At 49.0% G+C, this 21,700-nt stretch overlaps 2 protein-coding genes across 6 annotated transcripts in view; both read right to left on the reverse strand.

Annotated features, from left to right (window-relative positions):
* The window catches only part of TRAK1 (trafficking kinesin protein 1), a 118,440-nt gene extending 105,553 nt beyond the window's left edge, over positions 1–12,887 (reverse strand). For 2 of the 5 annotated variants that reach the window (XM_034662165.1, XM_034662174.1), the window contains exon 1: positions 8,988–9,199. In XM_034662165.1, the coding sequence (XP_034518056.1) occupies positions 8,988–9,078 (91 nt within the window). In that variant the 5' untranslated portion in view covers positions 9,079–9,199. Of the gene's footprint in view, positions 1–8,987; positions 9,200–12,619 lie in introns of those variants that run through there. The other 3 variants (XM_034662169.1, XM_011230545.3, XM_034662166.1) reach the window with 3 other exon arrangements.
* Positions 12,774–21,700, reverse strand: part of LOC117802793 — a 65,676-nt gene continuing 56,749 nt past the window's right edge. The window contains exon 4 of the mRNA XM_034663552.1: positions 12,774–12,916. Within this exon, the coding sequence (XP_034519443.1) occupies positions 12,806–12,916 (111 nt within the window). The 3' untranslated portion in view covers positions 12,774–12,805. The remainder of the gene's footprint in view (positions 12,917–21,700) is intronic.

Raw genomic sequence — 21,700 nt, forward strand, 5'->3', positions numbered from 1 at the left:
GAAGAGGGTGCCTGTTACCCAGACACAAGAAAGGACTAGTTTACAAGAGGCCACCTTCACGTCCTCCATGTGCCAGAAAAGCACTAGAGAACGTTAACCCAGCAGGGCCTGTAACTGCTGCCTTCACCTAAGTAGTTCTGGTTGAAGTGGCACAGCTTCCAAAGTCTGCCCGGCTAGATACACCTGTTGTAAAATTTTTTAAAAAAGAAAAAAAGAGGGTGCCTGGGGGACACTCAGTCAGTTAAACGTCCAACTCTTGATTTCAGCTCAGGTCCTGATCTGAGGGTGGCGAGATCGAGCCCTGCATGGGGCTCCACACTCAGCGGGGAGTCTGCTTGAGATTCTCTCTCCCCCTCTCTCTCTCTGCCCCTCCCCCCACATGCTATTGTGGACTTGCACTCTCTCTCTATAAATAAATAAATATTTTTAAAAAACAAAAAAATAAATAGTTTCTCTTGTGGGTGGGAAGAGCAGGGGAAGGGGAGTAGGGAGGGTAGAAGGGAGGAAAGGGAGGGCAGACAAAGACAGGAGAGGAAAGAGGAGAAGAAAAAGTAAAAAACAAGGGAGGAAAGGAAAACTGAAAATAGAAGTCCTCTGAGCTAGTTGTCCGGCAACGGGATGCCCACTGGCCCCGGCTCTGAGGCAGGTCCTGGTATGATTGCGGTTTAAAAAGCTGGGGCCCTGAAGGCCTTCCCAGAGCCGTCTGGACTGACCACGTGTCCATGTGCATGTGTTCAGTCTGTTTCCCAGGACAGACACCTGCGAAATTTAAAGACTCAAATCACAAAACACATGATGATCCCTTATTGTATAAGGCACAGGGCACACCCCGGAGGGTGATCCAAAGCCTGGCTCCCCACTTCTGGAATTCAATTCAAGCTGCGCCTGCCGGCAGTAAACCACGAGATGAGGACAACGGACAAGGACTGTAGCAGATTTCCTGGTAAACTGGGCTGGGTGGGGGCACCATCACCGAAATGGGAATTAAGCAGAGCCGTTAAGTACAAAGAGTCACCACCAATCCTTACTGAACACCTTCCACGCACTGCTGTACTAAGTACTTATCAGGAATCACACTCTGCGTACCAATGACGACTCAGAGGTTCTCACTGTCATCCCATTTTAGAGATACAGAAACAGGTCCAGAGACTAGCTGACTTGCCCAAGGTCCCACTTCGGGGTCTCTGCCCCAAAGCCGACATGCCCAGGCCGAGAACCCCAGGAGACCACACTGCTTCTCCCTTGGGAATACCGTGTCTGTTTGGGCTGAAATACGGGGGTGGGGGGACTTCCCACAGGAGCAAGTTCATGGCACCCTGAGAAAGTCAACCTTTATTTCCACTTAAACCCCATGTATGTCCACTAAGGTTTCAACAGAACTATGTTAGAATAAGCATAAAAGGAGAACACCCTATATATCTTATTAAATGGAAGAAGGCAGGAGCAGGCAAGGACAGTTTTACCAGAACAGCTACTCAGTGAAAACCTAAGGCAACTGAGCATCCTAGAAACCAAAGCAAAAAGAGACCTTCCCCCCTACACACACACGAAAAACCAAAACAAAACAAAAAACACCTTCATTATCTAATAAAAAGAAGCATACATAAGCAGGAAAGAAAACAGTTCTAGCAAGAACCCCAAGAGTTCATAAAAATTTTTTTAAAGATTTTTTATTTGAAAGAGAGAGAGAGAGAGACAGCACGAGTGGGGGGAAGGGCAGAGGGGGAGGGAGAAGCAGGCTCACCACTGAGCAAGGAGCCTGATATGGGACTCAGTCCCAGGACCCCGGGATCATGACCTGAGCCAAAGGCAGATGCTTAATTGACTGAGCCACCCAGGTGCCCTGAGTTCATCAAGAAATTTTTGAGGGGCGCCTGGGTGGCACAGCGGTTAAGCATCTGCCTTCGGCTCAAGGCGTGATCCCTGCATTGTGGGATCGAGCCCCACATCAGGCTCCTCTGCTATGAGCCTGCTTCTTCCTCTCACTCCCCCTGCTTGTGTTTCCTCTCTCGCTGGCTGTCTCTGTCTCTGTCGAATAAATAAATAAAATTAAAAAAAAAAAAAAATTTTTTGAGACAAATATTCAATAATGTAATGGGAAGTATCTTTGAAATCATTTTTTTACAAATGATGCAAAGATTCCAGTCACTTCTACAATCAACTACAGCCTTAAAAAAAAAGAAAAAAAGAAAACGAGATCATATGCTAAAAGTCTACGAAGACATATTTAATGGAGAACATTCCCATCACTGCAGAACGTGTTACTGGGCTTCCTGTAAAGTATCACAGTTTTCTAAGTATTTCACAGAAATATGTCACTTGCTCCCCCCAATAAGTCCATCATTCCCATTAGACAGGCAGAGAAACAAATTCTGCCTCCCCAACACTCCAGAAGCCTCCGAGACCCGCCCCTCCCTTAAGCCTCCTGGCAAGGCCTTCCAGTGACGGGAGCCAAATCCGGCCCAGCTTGCCACTCCCCGCAGAGTGGGCCCCAGAACGTGGACAGCAGTAAAGGCACAAAAAAGGAAGAACAAACCCAGCCGGGCAAAGGAAAGAGGAAGTGAGGGAAGAGCCACAAGCGGGTAAGAGATAAGCACATTTCTGAGAGTCAAATGGGAGCATGCTGATGTCAGAACGGACACAGTAAGTCTGGGGCCCAGAAATGGGCAGAGGACCCCTGGGACCGTCTCACAGACAGCGAGACAGCAAGACAGACGGAAGAGGGAGAAGGGGACCGCAAACCAAGGGAGAGCAGAAGGGCAACAGGTGAGACGACTATGCAACCGGCTATGCAACCCGTGGTCCTTCCCCTTGACCCTCCACCTACCAAGCCAGCCTCAGGCAGTCCAGGGCTTTCCTCCAGGCCTAAGACACACAGATGAACGGACAGTGATAGCGAGACAGACAGACAAAGGACAGATGATAAATAGACGGCAGGCAACACAACCACACAGAAACTGACTCACTGAACACTGACTATGTGCCCACGGCATGCTCAGCCCTCTGCGTGTAGTAACTCAGCGAATTCTCGCAGCAAGCCGGCGGGGCAGGTACGGGAGACTGTCTCTACCGTCGGCAAAGAATGGAAGGAAAGCGTCGATTACTATTCTCTTACGCAGAATTATGGAAGTAACTACTCCATGTGCTAAAAACAGAAACTGTTAAGAAGCATTTCTCTGAGATACGGAAAATAAAAATAAAAACTCCCTCTACGTACTGAGAGGAATATAAATCGAGACCATCTGTGCGCTTGTTTTCACACCTCGGTTGGCAAACCGCGAGGTGTTTGCTAATACCCTGGGTGCAAGGGGGTGCAGGGGGTGTGGGCCCAGACACCCCCACTTTATCTGAGCAATACAAAAATACAACCTCTCTGGCAATATCCATCAAAACTAAAGTTCCCCACTCCAGAAATTCTCCTCACAAGTGTCTTCATCACATAGTTGCTCAAATATCTGGGAACGTCGACGTTATGAGGGACCCTGAATTAGAACCACCCAGCTAAGCTACTCCTAACTTCTCAACCCACAGAAATATGTGAGACTATAAAGGTTTGCTGTTCTAAATGGCCAAGGTCTGGGGAAGTAGGCTACGTAAGTGATACATGAGAATTAAATGCTGGTAGATATAAAAGGCATTTAGGACAACGTCTAGTACATAGTAGGTGCTCTATCAATGTTAGCTATTACTGCCAATAATCTTCCCACCACAGGGCCTTTGCTCACGCTGTCTTCTCCCCTCCCCACCTGGCGAACTCCTACGTATCCTTCAGACTTCTGCTTAAATACTGCTTTCCCACAGAAACCTTCTTGGAAATACCACTTTAGAAATCCCTTTTACACAATCTTTTATCACCCTCTGCTTCTCCTATGAATAACAAATAAATAGTAATAGTAAATAGTAATTCATGTGACTATTTTTAAGACATTTTTCCTCTTCTGAAACATAAAAGAATCTCAACCTGGCACACTGCCCTATCCTCTGTACACACAACAGAAACTCAATTATACCTCTTAAAGGTCAACAACCCATTGGAAAAATGAGCAAAGACTAAAAAGACAGGCTGTTTGCAGAAAATAAAACAAAAAAAGAGGCACAGACTATCCATAACGAAAAGGTACAAAATAAAATAAAGTACCCTTTTTCATGACTACCTGATTAACCAAGATGAAAAGGGTTGCTGATGCCCACAGTTGGCAAGAAATGGCCACTCCCTCACACTCACACTAGGCACTTAATGGGTGCAGGCTCTCTGGAGGGCAGTGCTGTGATGTAGACCAAATCCTAAATGCACATTCCCTGTTACCTTACAGACACATAGGATAAGTGACCCAAAAGATATAAATGCAAGAATGTTCCTTGGAGCACTGTTAAAATGCCAACCCCGGAAATAATGTAAAGGCTCCACCAAGAGGGGTCTGCCCCAAACAGTGGCTCTTGCTTGCACCTTAAGTGCCCAGCACACGGTCAGTTGCCTTTGCAGCTGCCACCTTCCCGGTGATTCCACCTGCAGAGGCGGGACCTGACTCATGATACTGCACCCTGAGGAGGCCATGTGCGTGCACTCACAGCCCAAATCCAGGTCACAGCCGTGTGCTTCAGCTTCTTGTCTGCGTGACAGTGAGCCATGACACTGGTTCTCTTACAATGGCCTTTAGAAGGATTAGTGATCCATTCATTTGCAATTAATAAAGGATGAATTAAAAAATGTTATAAAAAGAAACAGTACATCTGAGAATTGCGGGATTAAAAAAATGTTAAGGATGAGAAACAACAGGAGACTTTGTAGCTATTCTAAAGAATAAGGCAATATTATATGTACTGTAATGAACAATCATAGGCAGTCATGTCAACTTTTTTAAAATGCAGATCCGGGTATAGGGTATGGTCCCATTTGTGTTTTTCTGAAAAAGAATTTAGAAAAAAACTTCTTGGAATGATTTAAGAAAAAACCGCTAAACTATATAGATGATAAAGTGACTTATTCTACATTGCTGTACTTTGGTACAATTCGAGTTTTACCACTTGCATGTATTATTTTTATAATTTGAAACCCTAGGGGCACCTGGGTGGCTCAGTTGGTTAAACGCCTGCCTTTGGCTCAGGTCATGATCCCAGGGTCCTGGGATGGAGCCCGGCATCCGGCTCCCTGCTCAGCGGGCAGCCTGCTTCTCCCTGTGCCTCTGTCTGCTGCTCCCCCTGCTTGTGCTCTCTTGCTCTCTCTCTGACAGATACATAAATAAAATCTTTATAATTTGAGACCCTAGTTAAATGAAATTATTTTTAAAAATTTTCACAATGGAGGAAGTTCATTGAAATAGGGTCAGCAAATGACACTGCTGGGTCTAAACCCCACGGACCCCTATTTTACATAAGAGGACAAGCCACTCCACTCTACACCTTCTTAAAGGTACAGGTGATAACGGTACCTAACCCCTGCCCCCATAGGGTTGTGCCAAGGATAAAATGAGTTTCCACAGCAGTGCTTGGAAGCCTGCCAGGCACCGAGCAACCACTCGTAAGCGTCAGCCTGTGTTAGCATTTGCCTAACTGTCAACTTGACTGAGCCATGGGATGCCCAGATATTTGGCCAAACATTATTCTGGGTGTTTCTGTGAGGGTATTTTTGGAAGAGATTAACATTTAAATCAGTAGACAGAGTAAAGCAGACTGCCCTCCTTAATGTGGGGGGCCTCATCCAATCTGGTGAAGACCTGAATAGAACAAAGAGACCTCGCTCCAGTATGAAAATTCCTCCTGCCTGACTGCCTTGAAGCTGACATCAGCTTTTTCCTGCCTTTGGACTCAAACTGAAACATTGGCCCTTCCTCGCTTGCAAGCTGCCAGTCTTTGGCCTGGAGCTACAGCACTGGCTCTCCTGGGTCTCCAGCGTGCTGACGGCAGACCTTGGGACTTCTCAGCCTCCATAATCCTGTGAGTCAATTCTTCATAATAAACCTTTTTATATATGTATATCCTGTTGGTTCTGTTTCTCTGGAGAGCCCTGACTAATACATGATTTATGAAATCTGATTCATTCCAGGTCTAATTACTGCTATAAAGTTCCAGTTCATGATGGTGTCAGCTTGAAGGGCTCAAATCTGTCCATGTTCACACCAGATCAGGGGCAGGGAACACAGACAGGTCTCTCTGGGCCGAGAGTCCCACAGTCACCGCTGAACTGCACAGACAGGGGAACATCTGAACCCAGCTGCAAGGCCTGCTCCTGTCAGCAGTGCACCCCTTCTCTCTGAGTGCCTGGAAAGCCCCTACACCAGACCCCGACCAAGGGGGCAAACAGGGTGCTGAGGCCAGAGGCCCACACCTGGCCCCTCAGCCAGCAAATGCCCCTGAACCCTGGTCTGGTCACAACAAAAAGTGGGTACCTTGACAAAAGCATGTATGAAGCAACCCTCACTCTGATACCTGCAAATCAAATTAATATAAATCCATTATGAAAAAGAAGCATCTGAAAGAACACCATGAGGAATGCTATTTGCAGTTGGGATCAATGTTCTGAAGCCCTGCAGAGCACACCTGATTAATACTGTACGATACGATCACTCTTGGGGCGCCTGAGTGGCTCAGTCGGTTAAGCACCTGCCTTCAGCTCAGGTCATGATCCCAGAGTACTGGGATCGAGTCCCGCGTCAGGCTCCCTGCTCAGTGGGCAGTCTGCTTTTCCCTCTGCCTCTGCCCCTTTCCCTTGCTTGTGTGCACGCGCACTCTCTCTAATAAATTAATAAATAAAATCTTTAAAAAAAATAAGATTACTCTTTAATTTTGTTTAACAATTTACTATTTGCCAGCTTCCTAAAATGGTTTAAAATAGGCGAAGACCAACAGGAATATGCTGGATACGTTCAAAACTTGTTTCAAATTCAAAATGAAAACCCGTTAGGAAGATAAACAGATATATAGATATAGATATAAATATACCAAGCACCTGGAACTACAGCTTCTGATTGCATGCTAAGAATCTTACTAATACATTTTACCTAAATTTTACAATGTATGTCAAAGACCCTGTAGGACAAATATTCTTCCCACTCGCCTCACAACGAGGGACTGAGGGGGCAGGAGGATCAGCTGCTGGCCTCCAAAATCACTTACAGCGTGTTTAAAAGACAGATGTGACGGGGCGCCTGGGTGGCACAACGGTTGAGCGTCTGCCTTCGGCTCAGGGCGTGATCCCGGCGTTATGGGATCGAGCCCCACATTCAGGCTCTTCTGCTATGAGCCTGCTTCTTCCTCTCCCACTCCCCCTGCTTGTTCCCTCTCTCGCTGGCTGTCTCTATCTCTGTTGAATAAATAAATAAAATCTTTAAAAAAAAAAGAAAAAAGACAGATGTGAACATTTGCATGTTTTGCTGAAGATTAAACTTTAGCTCTGGAAATCACCATACGAAGCCTTCCTCCTGCATTCCACGTGCAAAAACCAACTGTTAAACAGGGCAGATTCCACTAAGAAGAAAAGAACATTTCCAAGTTATGAGTTTAGAAAACATGTGTAATTCCCTGGATTCTTTTGTTTTTTTTTAAGATTTTATTTATTTATTTGACAGAGAGAGAGACAGCCAGCAAGAGAGGGAACACAAGCAGGGGGAGTGGGAGAGGAAGAAGCAGACTCCTAGCAGAGGAGCCCGACGTGGGGCTCGATCCCAGGACCCTGGGATCACGCCCTGAGCCGAAGGCAGACGCTTAACAACTGAGACACCCAGGCGTCCCATTCCCTGGATTCTAACTCCCATTTTCTCACCCTGTGAAAGAAGGGATATTTCATAGTCCATTCTTTTGTCTGTTTCATTCAGCCAAGTACCATTTAGGTTATAACTTCTCAACGGAAAAACACATGAGGAATTTTACACTAGACAGGAACTGATAAGCAAGACGTTAAACTGAATTCATAAAAGACATCCGTGATATTTTCTCTGAGCATGTTTTCAGAGGATAAACCATCAAGTTTGACGGCTTAGACTTGTGATAGAAAAGGAACAAATCCTAAACAGTGGATCTGCAGAGTGGGAGCGATTCTCGTGGGGCCACCGCTGGTCATCTACACCTCCATCCACCTCCCGTGCTCAAGCCAGAGCCAGGTCTCATGCTGGACCCCAGCAAAATGCTGGCCTTGAGGAGCTATTGGCTGCACAGAATCACAGAACACACCTGGAGGAGCTTTACATAGCCCCACACACACACTCACACACAGTACCCCATCACCTCTCACCCAAACTCTTAAACGTCCTGAAAACTGAACCAATTTGAACAGGCCAAGAGGGGCTCGCCTCTCAGTGTACTGGCTTTGGGCCCAGACAGCTCTTGGTAAGCGCATGTAGACAGGACAGACACCAGACACTCATCCATCATCGGACTCTGATCAGCCCCACCGCAGGGGAGACAAGCCAGAGCAGAGCTGATTCGCACACTCTCCATCGCTGGGGTGTGGATCAGAGTTATGGACGGGGCCAAGCAGGCTTAGTAAAGAAAAAGGAAAAAAAAAAAAAGGCAAGGCAGAAAAGAGAGGAGGAGGAAGGGAGACACTAACTCTGTTCTTCACCTTTCAAAAAAGTCCTTGCTGACCCAGAAGCCAGGCAAGGATCTGAGAAACCAGGATGAAGACACAGGATTAGGAAAAACTGAAGAGTCAGAGAGGCCAGAGGGGGTCTTGGAGACCCTCCCCGCTTAGTTGCTGCAAAGAACCACAAAGGGGAAGGTGGTGGGAGCCCGGGAGGCCTGATCCCAACTTAGAGCGGCCCCTCACGACCCCATGTCACCGCCTCCCCTGAGCTTCCGGGACGAGGGGACAGGACGGGAGCAGCCTGTAAGGACCCTTGGCTCTGCCCCTTGATGATTCAATATTGCCATTTCCCCACCACGTGCCAAGGACGACCCGCCCAGCAGAACAGAGCAGGAGAGACACTACTTCTCCTGTGGTCTCGTCTCCTTTCCGGCTGCCCCGCAGAGAAAACAAACAGCAGACAACTTACCGCCTGAGTTCGTCCGAATGAGCTGGCCTTGGCAGAGCGCGGGCAGAGGCCGGGCCCCGACGGGCTGCCCGACCTGAAGCACCAATGCCATGTACAGAAGTCAACTCCAACAGCAATTCAGAAAGAAAGGGGATTCTCCATGCGAACCCCAGCTCGGGCAGGACCTCGGCACAGCCACCCTCCCGTGCCTTCCTCGGCAGCTTTCTCGGTCTGCTTGTCGGGGCAAATCCTTAGATTGTGAGCGGCTCTGGAGGCACAATGGGTTACGTAACTGCAAGCAGCCTGGGCACCCTATCGGCTCATCTCGTTAAACCGCCCCAAAGAGAAAACGACGCACCCAAAAAATGTGATCTCCTTAAGTTGAGGGGAGGGGGAGGAGCGGGGGCGCAGGGCTTTGTGCTGGACATGGGGCTTTGCGAAACATTAACGAGGAACAAAAAGTCTGCTGTCCACCTCACTGCTCGCTGGGAACCGGGGGCGGAGGGTATTTGTCAGAGGCCCTGTGCCAAGTGGGCTCCCGGGACTGTGCCTGGCAAAGCCCCGGGAGCCACAGAGCCGTTCCTGGGGACACTCCAGGTCTCTCTGAGAATATTTTTCACTCTGTGGCCTCCTCTCAGTGACCATCTAGTAAGACTTGAACCTGAGCAGGTCCTGCATCGTCCGGCTGCCCAGCACCTTGAACATGTAACAGGGCCTGTGCTCATGCTTCTGTTTACTGAGCCACTGCCAAACGTGACTGCACGGAGCTCCTCAGCTCAGCTGTCCTCCGAGCTTGCCACTGACGTCCCAGCAAAGAGCCTCCAGGCACCACGCCCCATGGGGTTTAAAGTTTCAGCACTGCATTCTACCATTTCTTTGTCCTCGGTTGTCACGTTCGTTCAGAGAAAGTGAAACTACTTCAACAGGTTGGATGTTTCCTGGATTTCTCTGGCACAGATGCCACCGGAAGCCCAGGGGTTAGTTCACGTGCTTGGACAAATGAGGACACAGTCGGGATACTGCCTCCTCCAGGAAGCCCTCCTGGTCATCCCCCAACCTTTCCTCTCCCCAGGCTCGGCAGGCACCCTCCTCAGTGTGCTCCCACGTGCCCATGCTTATCACTGTGCTGACCATGGCACACAGCGGATTTTCACTTGCTCATCCATCCACCCCGCTGGACTGTATTCCTGGGGGCCCAGGGTCGTGACCTGCACGTAAATCTCACCCTTCAGAGCTCAGGGATCTTAGGCATGATTTAATCTCTTTACCTGTAAAAAGGGGATAATAGACCCCACTTGCAAAGCACTGGCCGCATGAGGTACTATTTTAGTCAATGGGATTCAGGGCTGCACAAAGTCCTTGCCCTCAATGTACAAACACATAGTAGCTCATGACTAAGTCTGGGGAGGAAGTAAAGGCAGGAAAGGGAGAAGGGGAAAGGAAGTGGTGGACCACTCTTCATTCAGCGCAGTCATGAAAAGGCTTCTAATGAAATGCCCTTTGGAGAAAGTGGAGGGAATCATAAGGACATGACGGGGAGGGGAGGAGGGTAAGGCGATCCAGGTGCTGGGCAGCAGCAAGAACAAAGGTCCTGAGGCAGCACATTCCTGGTGAGTCCAAGGATTAGCAAGGAGGCCAGTGTGTCTGGGGTGGAGTGGGCACAGATGAGACCGTCAGAGGGGTAGGAAAGCCCTGTCACTTAGACCCCCACAGGCCATGGTCAGATAGGAGACCACTGGAGGTTTGGAGTAGAAGAGGTAAATAGATCGTGTGTGTTTAGAAAGCCTCTTTGGTGGGTAGACAGAGAACAGACTGCACAGAAGCAAGCGGAGAAGCAGGAGACCCAATCAGGAGGCCATCGCAATAATTCAGACGTAAGAGGAAGGTGGCATGGAACAGGGCAGATGACGTGGAGCTGGTGAGAAGCTGTCAAATTCTGGACACGCTGAAGACAGAGCCAACAGACTTCCCAGCAAACTGGGTGTGAAAGATACAGAGGTCATGAATACCTCCAAGGTGTTTGGCCTGGGCAACTGGAAGGACAGAAGTACCATTTATAAAGACAAGGCAGACCAAAGGAAAAGCAGGCAGAGGCGGAAATTTGTTCATTTTTGGCTGTTCGCGTTTAGGATGCCTATAAGCATCCAGGCGGAGATGTTGTATGTGGAGTTAGACTAACACGCCTGGCCTCCAGGGGAGAGGATTAGTCTGAGGACAGGAGCTAGACATGGGTCAGCGTGGGGCAGGTTTTAAATCCTGAGACTGGGGGAGATCACCTAGGGCACGGGTGCTGATGAGAAAGTGAGGGGCTGAAAGGACTGAGCCCCGGGCCCTCCAACATCCCCAGGCTCGGGAGGAGCAACAGCCAGCAAGGAAGAACAGGATACTCAGGGAGCCAAGAGAGGGCCAGATTTTCAGGAGAAGGGAGTGGTCGGCAGTGTCAACTCCTGCTGAAAAGGCAAGAAGATGAAGGCCAAGGACAGACCTCTGCACTGGACGAGGCCCTCAGTACTGGGGGAATGGTGGGCTCGCAGCCTGCTCACACCGGACACAGGTGAGAACAGAAGAGGAGACGCAGTGAACACAGAGAGGAGCGGAGACACGGTATGGGCACTGGCTGTGGGGGCCGCGAACAATTCTTTTCACAAAGGGAGAGATTACAGCACGTTTCTGTGCTAATAGGAGAGCTCCATGAACAAACGGCAACGGCAACGGGTGGCTTGGGGGCGGAGGAGCTGCCGGCAATGTCTCCTTCCAGAAGTGGGCAGGCCAGTAGGGGTGGGATTCAGTGCATGCGCAGACGGAGGGCCAGTCGTGGGGCTGGAGCTCAACACGAGGGCGAGGCACCCAGGCTGGGATCCTGGGCCACCCCCGTGGCCCTCTGTACTCGGGACACTCCTGACACACAGGGGGTCCCCCCCGCCGTGCTCAACTGTGGGACAGAGCAGTGGAAAGTTACTGGAGGCAGATCTCCACATTTTCAGCTGTCACTGGGCATTATCTCAAACAGGAGGAGAAAAGTAAACACTGCGGACAAAACAAGAACTGGGGCGAACGTTGCTATGAAGGCATCTGGATGTAACTAACAATACCCCTCTCTGCTGTGTGCACACCGGCCTACACCACGTCTGCTCGGGCTCCAAGCACTGTCCCGACGACCCCGCGGGGGAAAAGGAACGAGCAAGAGCTCCAGCACGATGCGCTCTGCTCCTGGGACACAGGGAAGGTGTGACTGATGCAGGCTTCTGAAAGAAGCGCTATCCGAGCAAGCCTTGCCAGTAGCCGCCGGGCACTGCGAGCAGTTCCCCATGTTTGCACCCCACAACGCAGCTGTGTGTGATTTCCATTCCACCTGTCTTTATGTGTGAATCAGAAACTGAGCCTCAGCGAGAGGGAAAGGCACCAAACTACACTGAGCATCGCTACGGGCCAAGCAGGCTGCTCAGGGTTCAAAATTCCCATCCTTAACCTTCACGGCAATTCGTCGTCTCACGTTGGTTCTGGATGACGGGTCTCAAAATCCCAAAGCTCAGACATCAGACAGACTCTTTGCACTCAGACCTTTCCTCCCTGGCCCTTCATGCCTCCTCCAGACCCATTCCTGTGGCCACACGTCCCACCCCATCCATCCCTGGCAAGAAAGGCCCCCTTACCGGTGATGGTGCAGGCATCCCGGTACCCTCTGCAGCTGGGAGCATCTTCCACAGCCTCGCTTACATAGTGCTCCTCAGGGATGCCCGGGCTGCAGGCTAGGACTGCATGGTTGCACGCCTCTAAAGGGGGCACAGAGTTGGCCAAAGTGTCGTCGTGCGGAGCTGTGGCGTCCAGCTTGGCAGGTTTCACGGGGAGGTGCCCACTGCCATCGAGGGCCCCGTTGCCGGAGTCTGGGGCAGTCGGGTGGACAGCCCCCGGTAGGTCTGGCACACCAGCAGGGGCTCCTTACAGGGAATCTATGGGACAATCCAGAGAGAAGAGCAGAGTTAGTAGAGTCTCTGGAAAAAAAAAAAAGGACAATAAAATAAGGGCCCTGAGATGATGTGGGTTCAGATCACAAATTCTGCAGTGTGTCCTTCAAACCAAAGTATTTCCCATCAAATTCTTCAATTTTGATAAAAGAAACTGCAGTAAATTGTGGACACACTTTAGCACAATGATTCTCAAAGCACGATCCGAGAACCCCTGGGGTTCCCTGAGACCAGTCTGAAGGGCTCACAAGGCAGAAGATTTTCTAAGGTAGCTCACTCTCATTCTCTCACAGATGCACGTGGAGTTTTCCGGAGACCGCGTGATGTGTGGTGACACCTTTCCCTGAAGGCTGATTAATGGAAATGTGTACTGTATCACTGTGGCTTAAATTTTTCTGTTTTGATTTCTAATACAATACATATGAATCAATATAATACCTATGAACAAAAGCTCTTTGGGATCTGCAATAATTTTTAAGGGATCCTGGGACCAGCAAAGTTTGAGAATTACTGTTCCAGGATATATTGTGTTTACAGTTTGTTTTTTTTAATAAGAAAGAAAACAAAAAGAGGGGAAAGCTAATGGACATTTTACCCAACACCAACACAGCACAATCAGTTCTGAAAGAAAACTACGGCCCTAGGTCTGTGACCTTTTCCCTCCCCAAGAGGTTATTTACCACAATACACCAAGAGTTCCTATTAGATATAAGTGAATTCAGCCCTCATCAAAGCGAACACACTAAAAAGTGGGAAGGTGTGGGGAAGCCCGTAGATCCCTGGTGAAAAGTGAAAGGGAACCTGAGACAACCACATTGTCACATCTACTCAGTGATTCAAATACAAATGGATAAGCTGCCTGGTAAGAAAAAGCCTGGAATTCCCAAGCCCAACCCCAAAAGCATGCAGGCAGCAGAGGTCTGAGGAGGCAGACCAGGAGACCTCCAGAAGAGACCTGTGAGCCAATTGAGCTACTGTTCTATGCAAAGACAACAGAAAGACATTGTCAGATATATAAAAGCTTAAAGATTTGATCCCCGATACTCCCAGGGAAGCTCCAGCCAGGTATGCTGACCACACCTTACGGGCTCTCACTAATGAACAGATCAAGGGAAAGGACTCGAAGGTGAGGAGGGCCTGCTACAGTAAGAATGGCAGTGAAACTAAACCAGGGACACTTAGAATTAACGTCTCGATAATGCACGATTCACAAACCTGAAGCAAACAGCTCAAAGGGAAAAAAATGGTCAAAGGATATAGCTTCTCTAGTCCCCAAAAAAGATATAACACAAACACACACACCAAACATGTTAAGGAACCTTAATAGAGATCTAAAAAAAACAAAAAACAAAAAAACAAAAACCCAACCAAACAAAAAAACTCCTTATCAGACTGACAAAGATTTAAAAATTATAAAAGGTTCAATTTGGCAAGAGTTTTAAGAAACAGTTTCAGGCATTACTTGGGGTGGGAGGGATGGTAATGAATTGAGGAGGCAGCCTGGCCCAATCTATGTGGGCTCTGGCTCAGACGGACCTGGGCCCAGGATGCTTATCACCGTGCAATGCTAAGCACAACCCACCGTGCTACAGAGAGCAGGGGTCAATTACAACTCAGCAACAGAGAAGGCAACCATGCAGCCGGGAAAAGAAGTTTCAGAGCCGGTATGAATTTATCATCATGGGAAGACGCCCTGCCCAGAGAGATGGGAGATAATAAACATGGCCTTCAAAAAGTTTTACACCTGGTAACAGACGGAACCCTCACTCAAACCTTCCGTAATCTGTACTCAGATGCATTCCATATGATCCTAACACAGAAGTCTGATACTTTCTCTCTTGGCAAAATGCCACTGTTTTGCTGAAAGCTAGGAAAAGTCCATTCAAATCAATGTATTCTTTTTTTAAACAAGGGTTCTCAAATACACAGATTTTTTTTTTTTTTACAAGTTAAGCCTCACCTATTTCTTCTTTTTTAAGATTTTATTTATTTATTTGACAGAGAGAGAGACAGCCAGAGAGAGAGGGAACACAGGCAGGGGGAGTGGGAGAGGAAGAAGCAGGCTCCCGGTGGAGGAGCCTGATGTGGGGCTCGATCCCAACACTCTGGGATCACGCCCTGAGCCGAAGCCAGACGCTTAACGACTGAACCACCCAGGCGCCCCTCGAATATACAGATTTCTTAAAGAAGACTTCAACCATGGATTATACAACTTTTGCTTTCACGATCCATAAAATGAGGGAATTGGCCTAAATCCTGATTACCAGCCCTAAATTGCTACTGTCCTGCCTCCTGGTGCCTTTGCTTCAATTTACAGTAGTCATACACTCAACCCAGAAACATACTGTTATAAAACAAATAGTTCAAGGATGCCTGGGTGACTCAGTCGGTTAAGCGTCCGCCTTCAGCTCAGATCATGATCCCAGGGTCCTGGGGTCCAGCCCCATGTTGGGCTCCCTGCTCAGTGGGGAGCCTGCTTCTCCCTCTGCCCCTCCCCCAGCTCATGCTCGCTCTCTCTCAAATAAATAAAATCTTTAAAAAAAACAAATAGCTCACGAAAGTATGAGCACTTTCTAAAAAATATAGTTTGGACACATCAGCAAATGCTCACTCAAGCCTCAAAACAGAACACAAGCAACCATTTTGAAGTACAAAGTACACTTATTATGTGCTGCAACTGGCAAAGCCTTCAGAAGCTTGAGAGGCCTTTCTTTTTTAAGTAGAACAGAACTACTCCAGTTTATTTTCTCACCTCAAACCCCAGTGAAAAGAATTAAGTACATAGGCATGTGCATTCACATGCATGCTGCACTCAAGGTATACATCATATCCCATAATTTGCAAATTTTAATGCTCACCACATGACTTTCTTTGGTCATACTTTTGTTTTGTTGTGGTAAAAAAAAAAAAAAGCCAAAAAACATAAAATGTACCCTCTTAACCATTTTTAAGTGTGAAGTTCAGTAGTGCTGAGTACATTCCCATTGCTGTGTAACCAATCTCCAGAACGTTTTTCATCTCGCAGAACAGAAACTGCACCCATTAAACAACCCCCATCCCCCTCTCCCGCCAGAACCTGGCAACCAACCACCATCTACTTTCTAGCCTATGAATTCCCTACTCTCAGTGCCTCATGTGAGTGGAACCATACTATGTCTTCTTGCAACTGACTTACGTCACTTAGCGTAATATCCTCAAGGTTTATCCATGTTGGAGCATGTGTCAGAATTTCATTCTTTCTAAAGGCTGAATAGTATTCCACTGTATTGAGAAGCCCTTCTTGAAATGAAAAGACCAATCTCTAGCCCATTAAAGTCAAATGAAAACAACCTAAACTTCTATCAATACAAAAACAGTTACAAATTACAGCCGGCCCAACCCACACTGAATTCTGGAAGAGGAGATAATCCACCAAAGACACACGCCTCCATGCCAGGTTCATCTAACATTCTTGAAACAATCATAGATTCGCAGATTTGACCATAATCTTCACATGCCAGCATCTCCCATCCTATTTCACTGTGAGACCTTTCTCCACATGACACCTAGCTGAATGGAGTTCACTTTGGGAAAAGCCTCCGTGTATTTGATACAACCTCCATGCCTCCATCATCACTTGTCCCGGACCCACGTCTCCCACTCATTGTGCGCACCTTGAAAGCATGGGCTGGTCCTGGCATCTGCTGGATACTAAGAAAGTATTTACAGAATAAACAGTAAGGTGTAAACAACAAGGGACGTGGTCCAAATGATGCTGGGGATCTCCTGAAGCTATGACGTGGTACTTCTATGATCATATACGAACCAAAGGGTCTAAACTCCCAAACCACAACTCCAAATGCTAACCCTGAGGACTCAGGGAAATCAACAGGAAACTTTCTGAAGCACTCCCGAGGTATTCCAGGGATGAGGACCACATCCCGTGGGCTCTCCAGGATGGCTCCAATCGACCCTCACCACATTCCTTCCATTACTGACCAATACACACCGAATGTGATTTCGTGTAAGATCACCCACACACAGCAACTCAGGAATCAGGAATTCAGAAACCCCTCAAAAGCTGGCTTGCGAGTCCCTCACCCAGTTTCTAGCTTAAAGAAAGTCACAGCACATGTCCCCTGGGGAGACCTCAGGGATGGTGGGGGAGGGGTGACAATGCTTCTCTCCTTCCCCAAAGTGCAGCCAGGTGAGAAGTGCTGGGAGAGACACCCTAACATTTCAAAAATCAGTTTTCCCAGAACAGTGGTTTATCAGTGCTTTTACTCACAATGCAGTTTTCTGCTGGTAACTCTGGATCTCCAAGAGCTCAAGGATCAGAAATAAACAGTGCCAGGTATCCAATCAAGACTCTGGAGGCAAGCAGCTGCTGCAAAAGAGACCACCAGATCGTGATCCCAACAACCCCAAAGCATCATTTGGGGAAAAGGAGAGATGAGCTCCTGTATGTCTCAGAGCCTCGGATCCCTCCTCTCTGAGGCAATAATACCCACATGTCTATAATCTGTTAAACAGATTACAGACATGGATGCAAGTAAAGTAGCCAGCACTGTGCTAAGCACACAGCAAACCCTCCAGTTTTACAAATTCTCAAATTGCCTCCCCGCCAAAACTATTTATTTACTGTGTAAGAGAAGTGACCCTTGAATGTTCCTAAATGTGCATAATTTTGAACACTGCTATTCTGTAAGGCAGTGCATATTGTAAAGTCTTAACCATGTCGGCTTTTTCTTTAAAGATTTTTTTTATTTATTTGAGAGAGAGAGAGCATGTGAGAGAGAGCACGAGAGAGGGAGGGGCAGAGGGAGAGGGAGAAGCAGACTCCCCACTGAGCAGGGAGCCCAATGCAGGGCTTGATCCCAGGACCCTGAGATCATGACCTGAGCTGAAATCAAGAGTCTGCCACTTAACCGAGAGTCACCAGGTGCCCCAATAATATCAACTTTTATTAAGAGCTCGTGGTGTGTACCAGGCACTGTGTCAAGAGTGCTTTGGAAGCTCTAACTTACACCACCCCCCACCACCTCCTTGTCCTTGCTGGGGTACTGTGACCAGCCCCATACTGCAGTGGAGGAAAGGAAGCTCAGAGAGGTTCAGTAACTTTCCAAAGGTCACAGAGCCAGCAAGCCAGGTCTTCATAGCGACAAGTGAGGGAAACCCAACATGAAAACAGTTCTTGACACCTGGTCTCTTGCCTTCCCCTCTGTCCACCGCACTCGGGCATATGTGAGGCTCCCGGGGCTCAGGAACAAAGCAGCCGCAGTCCTGGGTGCTCTCTGGCTCTGGCAAACCCTGGCATACCAAGCAAAAGGCCTCTTTCAGGCAGAGGAAACAAACAGGGCTTAGGCAAAGTGAGAGCGGATGGTCCGGGGCCATGAAAGCGCCTCTGTTTCACTGCCTGAATTCTGCTTGCGGAGCCTGCGCGGTGGAGGGATTTTTCTCAGCAGAGGAGTGAGAAATTCTGCAACCTGGTCAATTCTTCAGCCAAAGAGGTGCCAGGAAAAGAAGTGGGAGAAAGTACACATGGAGGCGGCTTTGCATTCGAGCTGAGAGAATTCGCTGGCCTCCAGCCCAAGGCCCTTGACCCCGGCTCCCCTGCCTCACTCTGCCCCTCAATTTGTAGTCCGGATCCAGCCCCCTGGTTGTCAGGGGATGGGACAGGCCACTTTTCTTACAGCAGTTTGTTACTGACAAAGTACACGTGTGCAAGTTTGTCCCTCCCTCCGCCCCAGCATGTGATTTTTGGAAACCAAAACTAAAACCAGAAAGCTGTGTGACACCGAGGAAGTGGCGTTGTCTCTCTGGGCCCCAGATGCCTCATCCGGATGAGGGAAGACCTGGAGCGAGCATGAGCCAGACAGTCCCTTGCAGCTAAGCCACATGAGGAGCCCCGAAAGCACAGGAAATTATGGGAAGGCTTCTGTGTCATCAGCCCTTCCCCCGCGCCCTCCCCCGTACTATCGGCATGAACCTTCCTCCTTCACCCACGTATAGGGGATCTCTGGCAGGAGAGCCACGCGATACTGTGCAAACAGGGCTGCCCTCTGCAGACACAAATCGCCGATTTCCCAAGGGCCAAAAAAGGAGCTTCTGCCAGGACACACTCGGAGGCTGTCGGGAGAAAATCAGAACAGGGCTACAGGTTGATGGCCCAACATGTGACAAGGAGAAGCCGGTGCAGGGTGACTCCCTCCATGGCCAGCCAGGTGCCTGAGCTTTTAAGGCTTCCGTTTTCTGGGCAAAGGCATCCAACATCAGGGGACTGTGACTTACTGTTATAGTTTAGTGATTCTGAACAAATAGGTCCAAGTAGAGGAAAAAGTTTTCAAAAAGGAACAAACTCTTCATCAGGCTTGCCATCAGTCCTCCACTGACGCTGTGACAAGCTCCCACACGTTTGGTGGCTTGAAATGACACCTACTGACCAACCCACAGTTTATAGGTCAGCAACCTGACATGGGCCTCACTGGGCCCCAGGCAACAGGTCAGCAGGGTTGTGCTCCCTCCTGGCGCTCTGGGGAAGAACGTGGATCCAAGCTCAGTCAGGTTGTCGGTGGAAATCGGTTTCTTGTGTTTGCAGGAATGAGATCCCTGCTTCCTTGCTGGGCTGTCCGCTGGGGGCCGGTCTTTGCTCCTAGCTGTCCTGTGTTCCTTGTCACACTTCCCAGGTCCCTGCCTATGCCTCCCGCATCTCAAAGCAACAGTACATTGAATCCTTCTCATACCTGGAGCCTCCCCTCCCCTTCCTCCACCTCTTAACAGCCTCCTCTTCCATCTTCCTTCTCTGCTTTTAAGGGCTCGTGTGATTATGCTCACATAATCCAGGACAGTCTCCCTGTCTCAAAGTCATGTGAACAATAACCTTAATTCTATCTGCAAGCCCCTTTGTGCCAGAACCTAGGTTAGTGCTGGACCGACTAAAGCCAGGGGACGGCAATCCTGAAGGAACGACTTTAGAATTTTGCCTCCCACGAGGGCCTTTGGTTCTGAAGGCACGGTACACCTCAGGAGCCCCCGTGTCGACCCAGCCAGGTGACAGGGCAAACGAGAGTCAGCCCAGACCCTTTCGGCCCCACAGGAAGATGACTGAGACCCAACGTTGGGGACCAGACAGGCCTGGGTTTAGTCCCAGCTCTGCCACCACCTACTGACTGCAGTCCTTGGTCAGATTCCAAGGTTTCTCTCATCTATAAAATGCAGGTGCCACCAACGGGTGGCCAAGTAGCTGGGAGAAGGAGACACAATGAAAGCAGATGGCCGGCCAGGCCTGGGACGGGAGCCTAAGCATTAGCACCTGAACAGACCACGGAGGCACGTTTATGTCTACAACGCACTGTTTTTCTCTCAAGAATAAGGTAACTTGCAGGCTGTGGACTGAGGGCACCCACTCCCAGGCCCAGACACTCCCTGGAGGCTGACTCGCTCACAAAGGAGCCCGACTACGGTGTGACAAGCACCAGGCTCACCCCACTCTCGGGCCACCTATATCGTAGCTGCTTCTCTGAGCGAACTGCTGTGTGCTTCGAAGGTGGTGAGACCTGTGTGTACTCTTGCAGAACACAGACGGCCTCAGCAGGCCTCAGCACTCCTATAATTGTAAAATGAGCCACAGGCCTGGCACTCGACTTAGTAATTTACATGCATGACCTCGTTTATGGCTCACAACCTATAAAAGTATTATCAGTAGCTGCTGTTTGCAGGAAAGGAACAGAGAGATAAATAACTTGCCCAGGATTTGAACCTAGATCTGAATGGCCCCAAAGACACTGCCCTATTATAGTTGTAAGTAATCTTGTGTGACTATGTCGTTCAGTCAAGTGGAGAATCATACCCCACGTGATCTCTCACCTTCTCTTACAGCTCTCCACTGTCTCTCGAATCAACCCTCCTGGGGCGCCTGGGTGGCACAGTGGGTTAAGCATCCGACTCTTGGTTTTGGCTCAGGTTGTGACCTCAGGGTTGTGAGCTCAAGTCCCATGCTGGGCTCTGCACTTGCACAGAGTCTGCTTAGATTCTCTCTCTCTCTGTCCCTCCCCCAACTCTCTCTTTCTCTCTCTCTAAAACAAATAAATAAACCTTTAAAAACAAACAAATAAACCCTCTTGCCATAACAGGGGCAAAGGAACTCAAAGCGAAGACCCCACTGGGACCACTCAGGTGCACATAAGAACTACGTGTCCCCGCAGCCAGCCCATGGTGGGGTCTGACCTCCGGGGCCATGCTGGGCAGGCAGGGCCGCCGAGGTGCAGCCACACAAGTCCGGTCCTCCCTTACTTCTCCATCTTATTGCTCCCTCCCTACCTCATCTGACCTTTCCACCACTCCCATCAGCCCCAGCCAGTTCCCTAAATAACTGGACAAGCAGCAAAGTAGTGGAAACTATCTGCACAGTTGGAACAGCTGGGGGATGAGGAGGGGATGAGTTGCCGTTTTGCAGCGATGATACCATGTGGGAGAAAGAGAGGCCACCAAGCAGCAGCCACCAGCCCTGCAGGACGGTAGGGCTCACTGCAGGCTTTCACACGCCTGCAGCCATTTGCCCTGTAAAACTGAACCCACGCTAGAGCCTGGTGGAGACTTTCTCATTCCGTGAGGCAGCGGCGGGGCCTGGTAAGTGCCTGGCTCAAAGTTTCATCTCGGCTAACAGAAGCGGGACTGGGAAGCATTTCTTTTTTTTTTGTTTTTTTTCAAGGTTTTTTATTTATTTATTCGACAGAGATAGAGACAGCCAGCTAGAGAGGGAACACAAGCAGGGAGAGTGGGAGAGGAAGA

Source organism: Ailuropoda melanoleuca, chromosome 6 (genome assembly GCF_002007445.2).
Source record: "Ailuropoda melanoleuca isolate Jingjing chromosome 6, ASM200744v2, whole genome shotgun sequence".
Classification (NCBI taxonomy): Eukaryota; Metazoa; Chordata; class Mammalia; order Carnivora; family Ursidae; genus Ailuropoda; species Ailuropoda melanoleuca.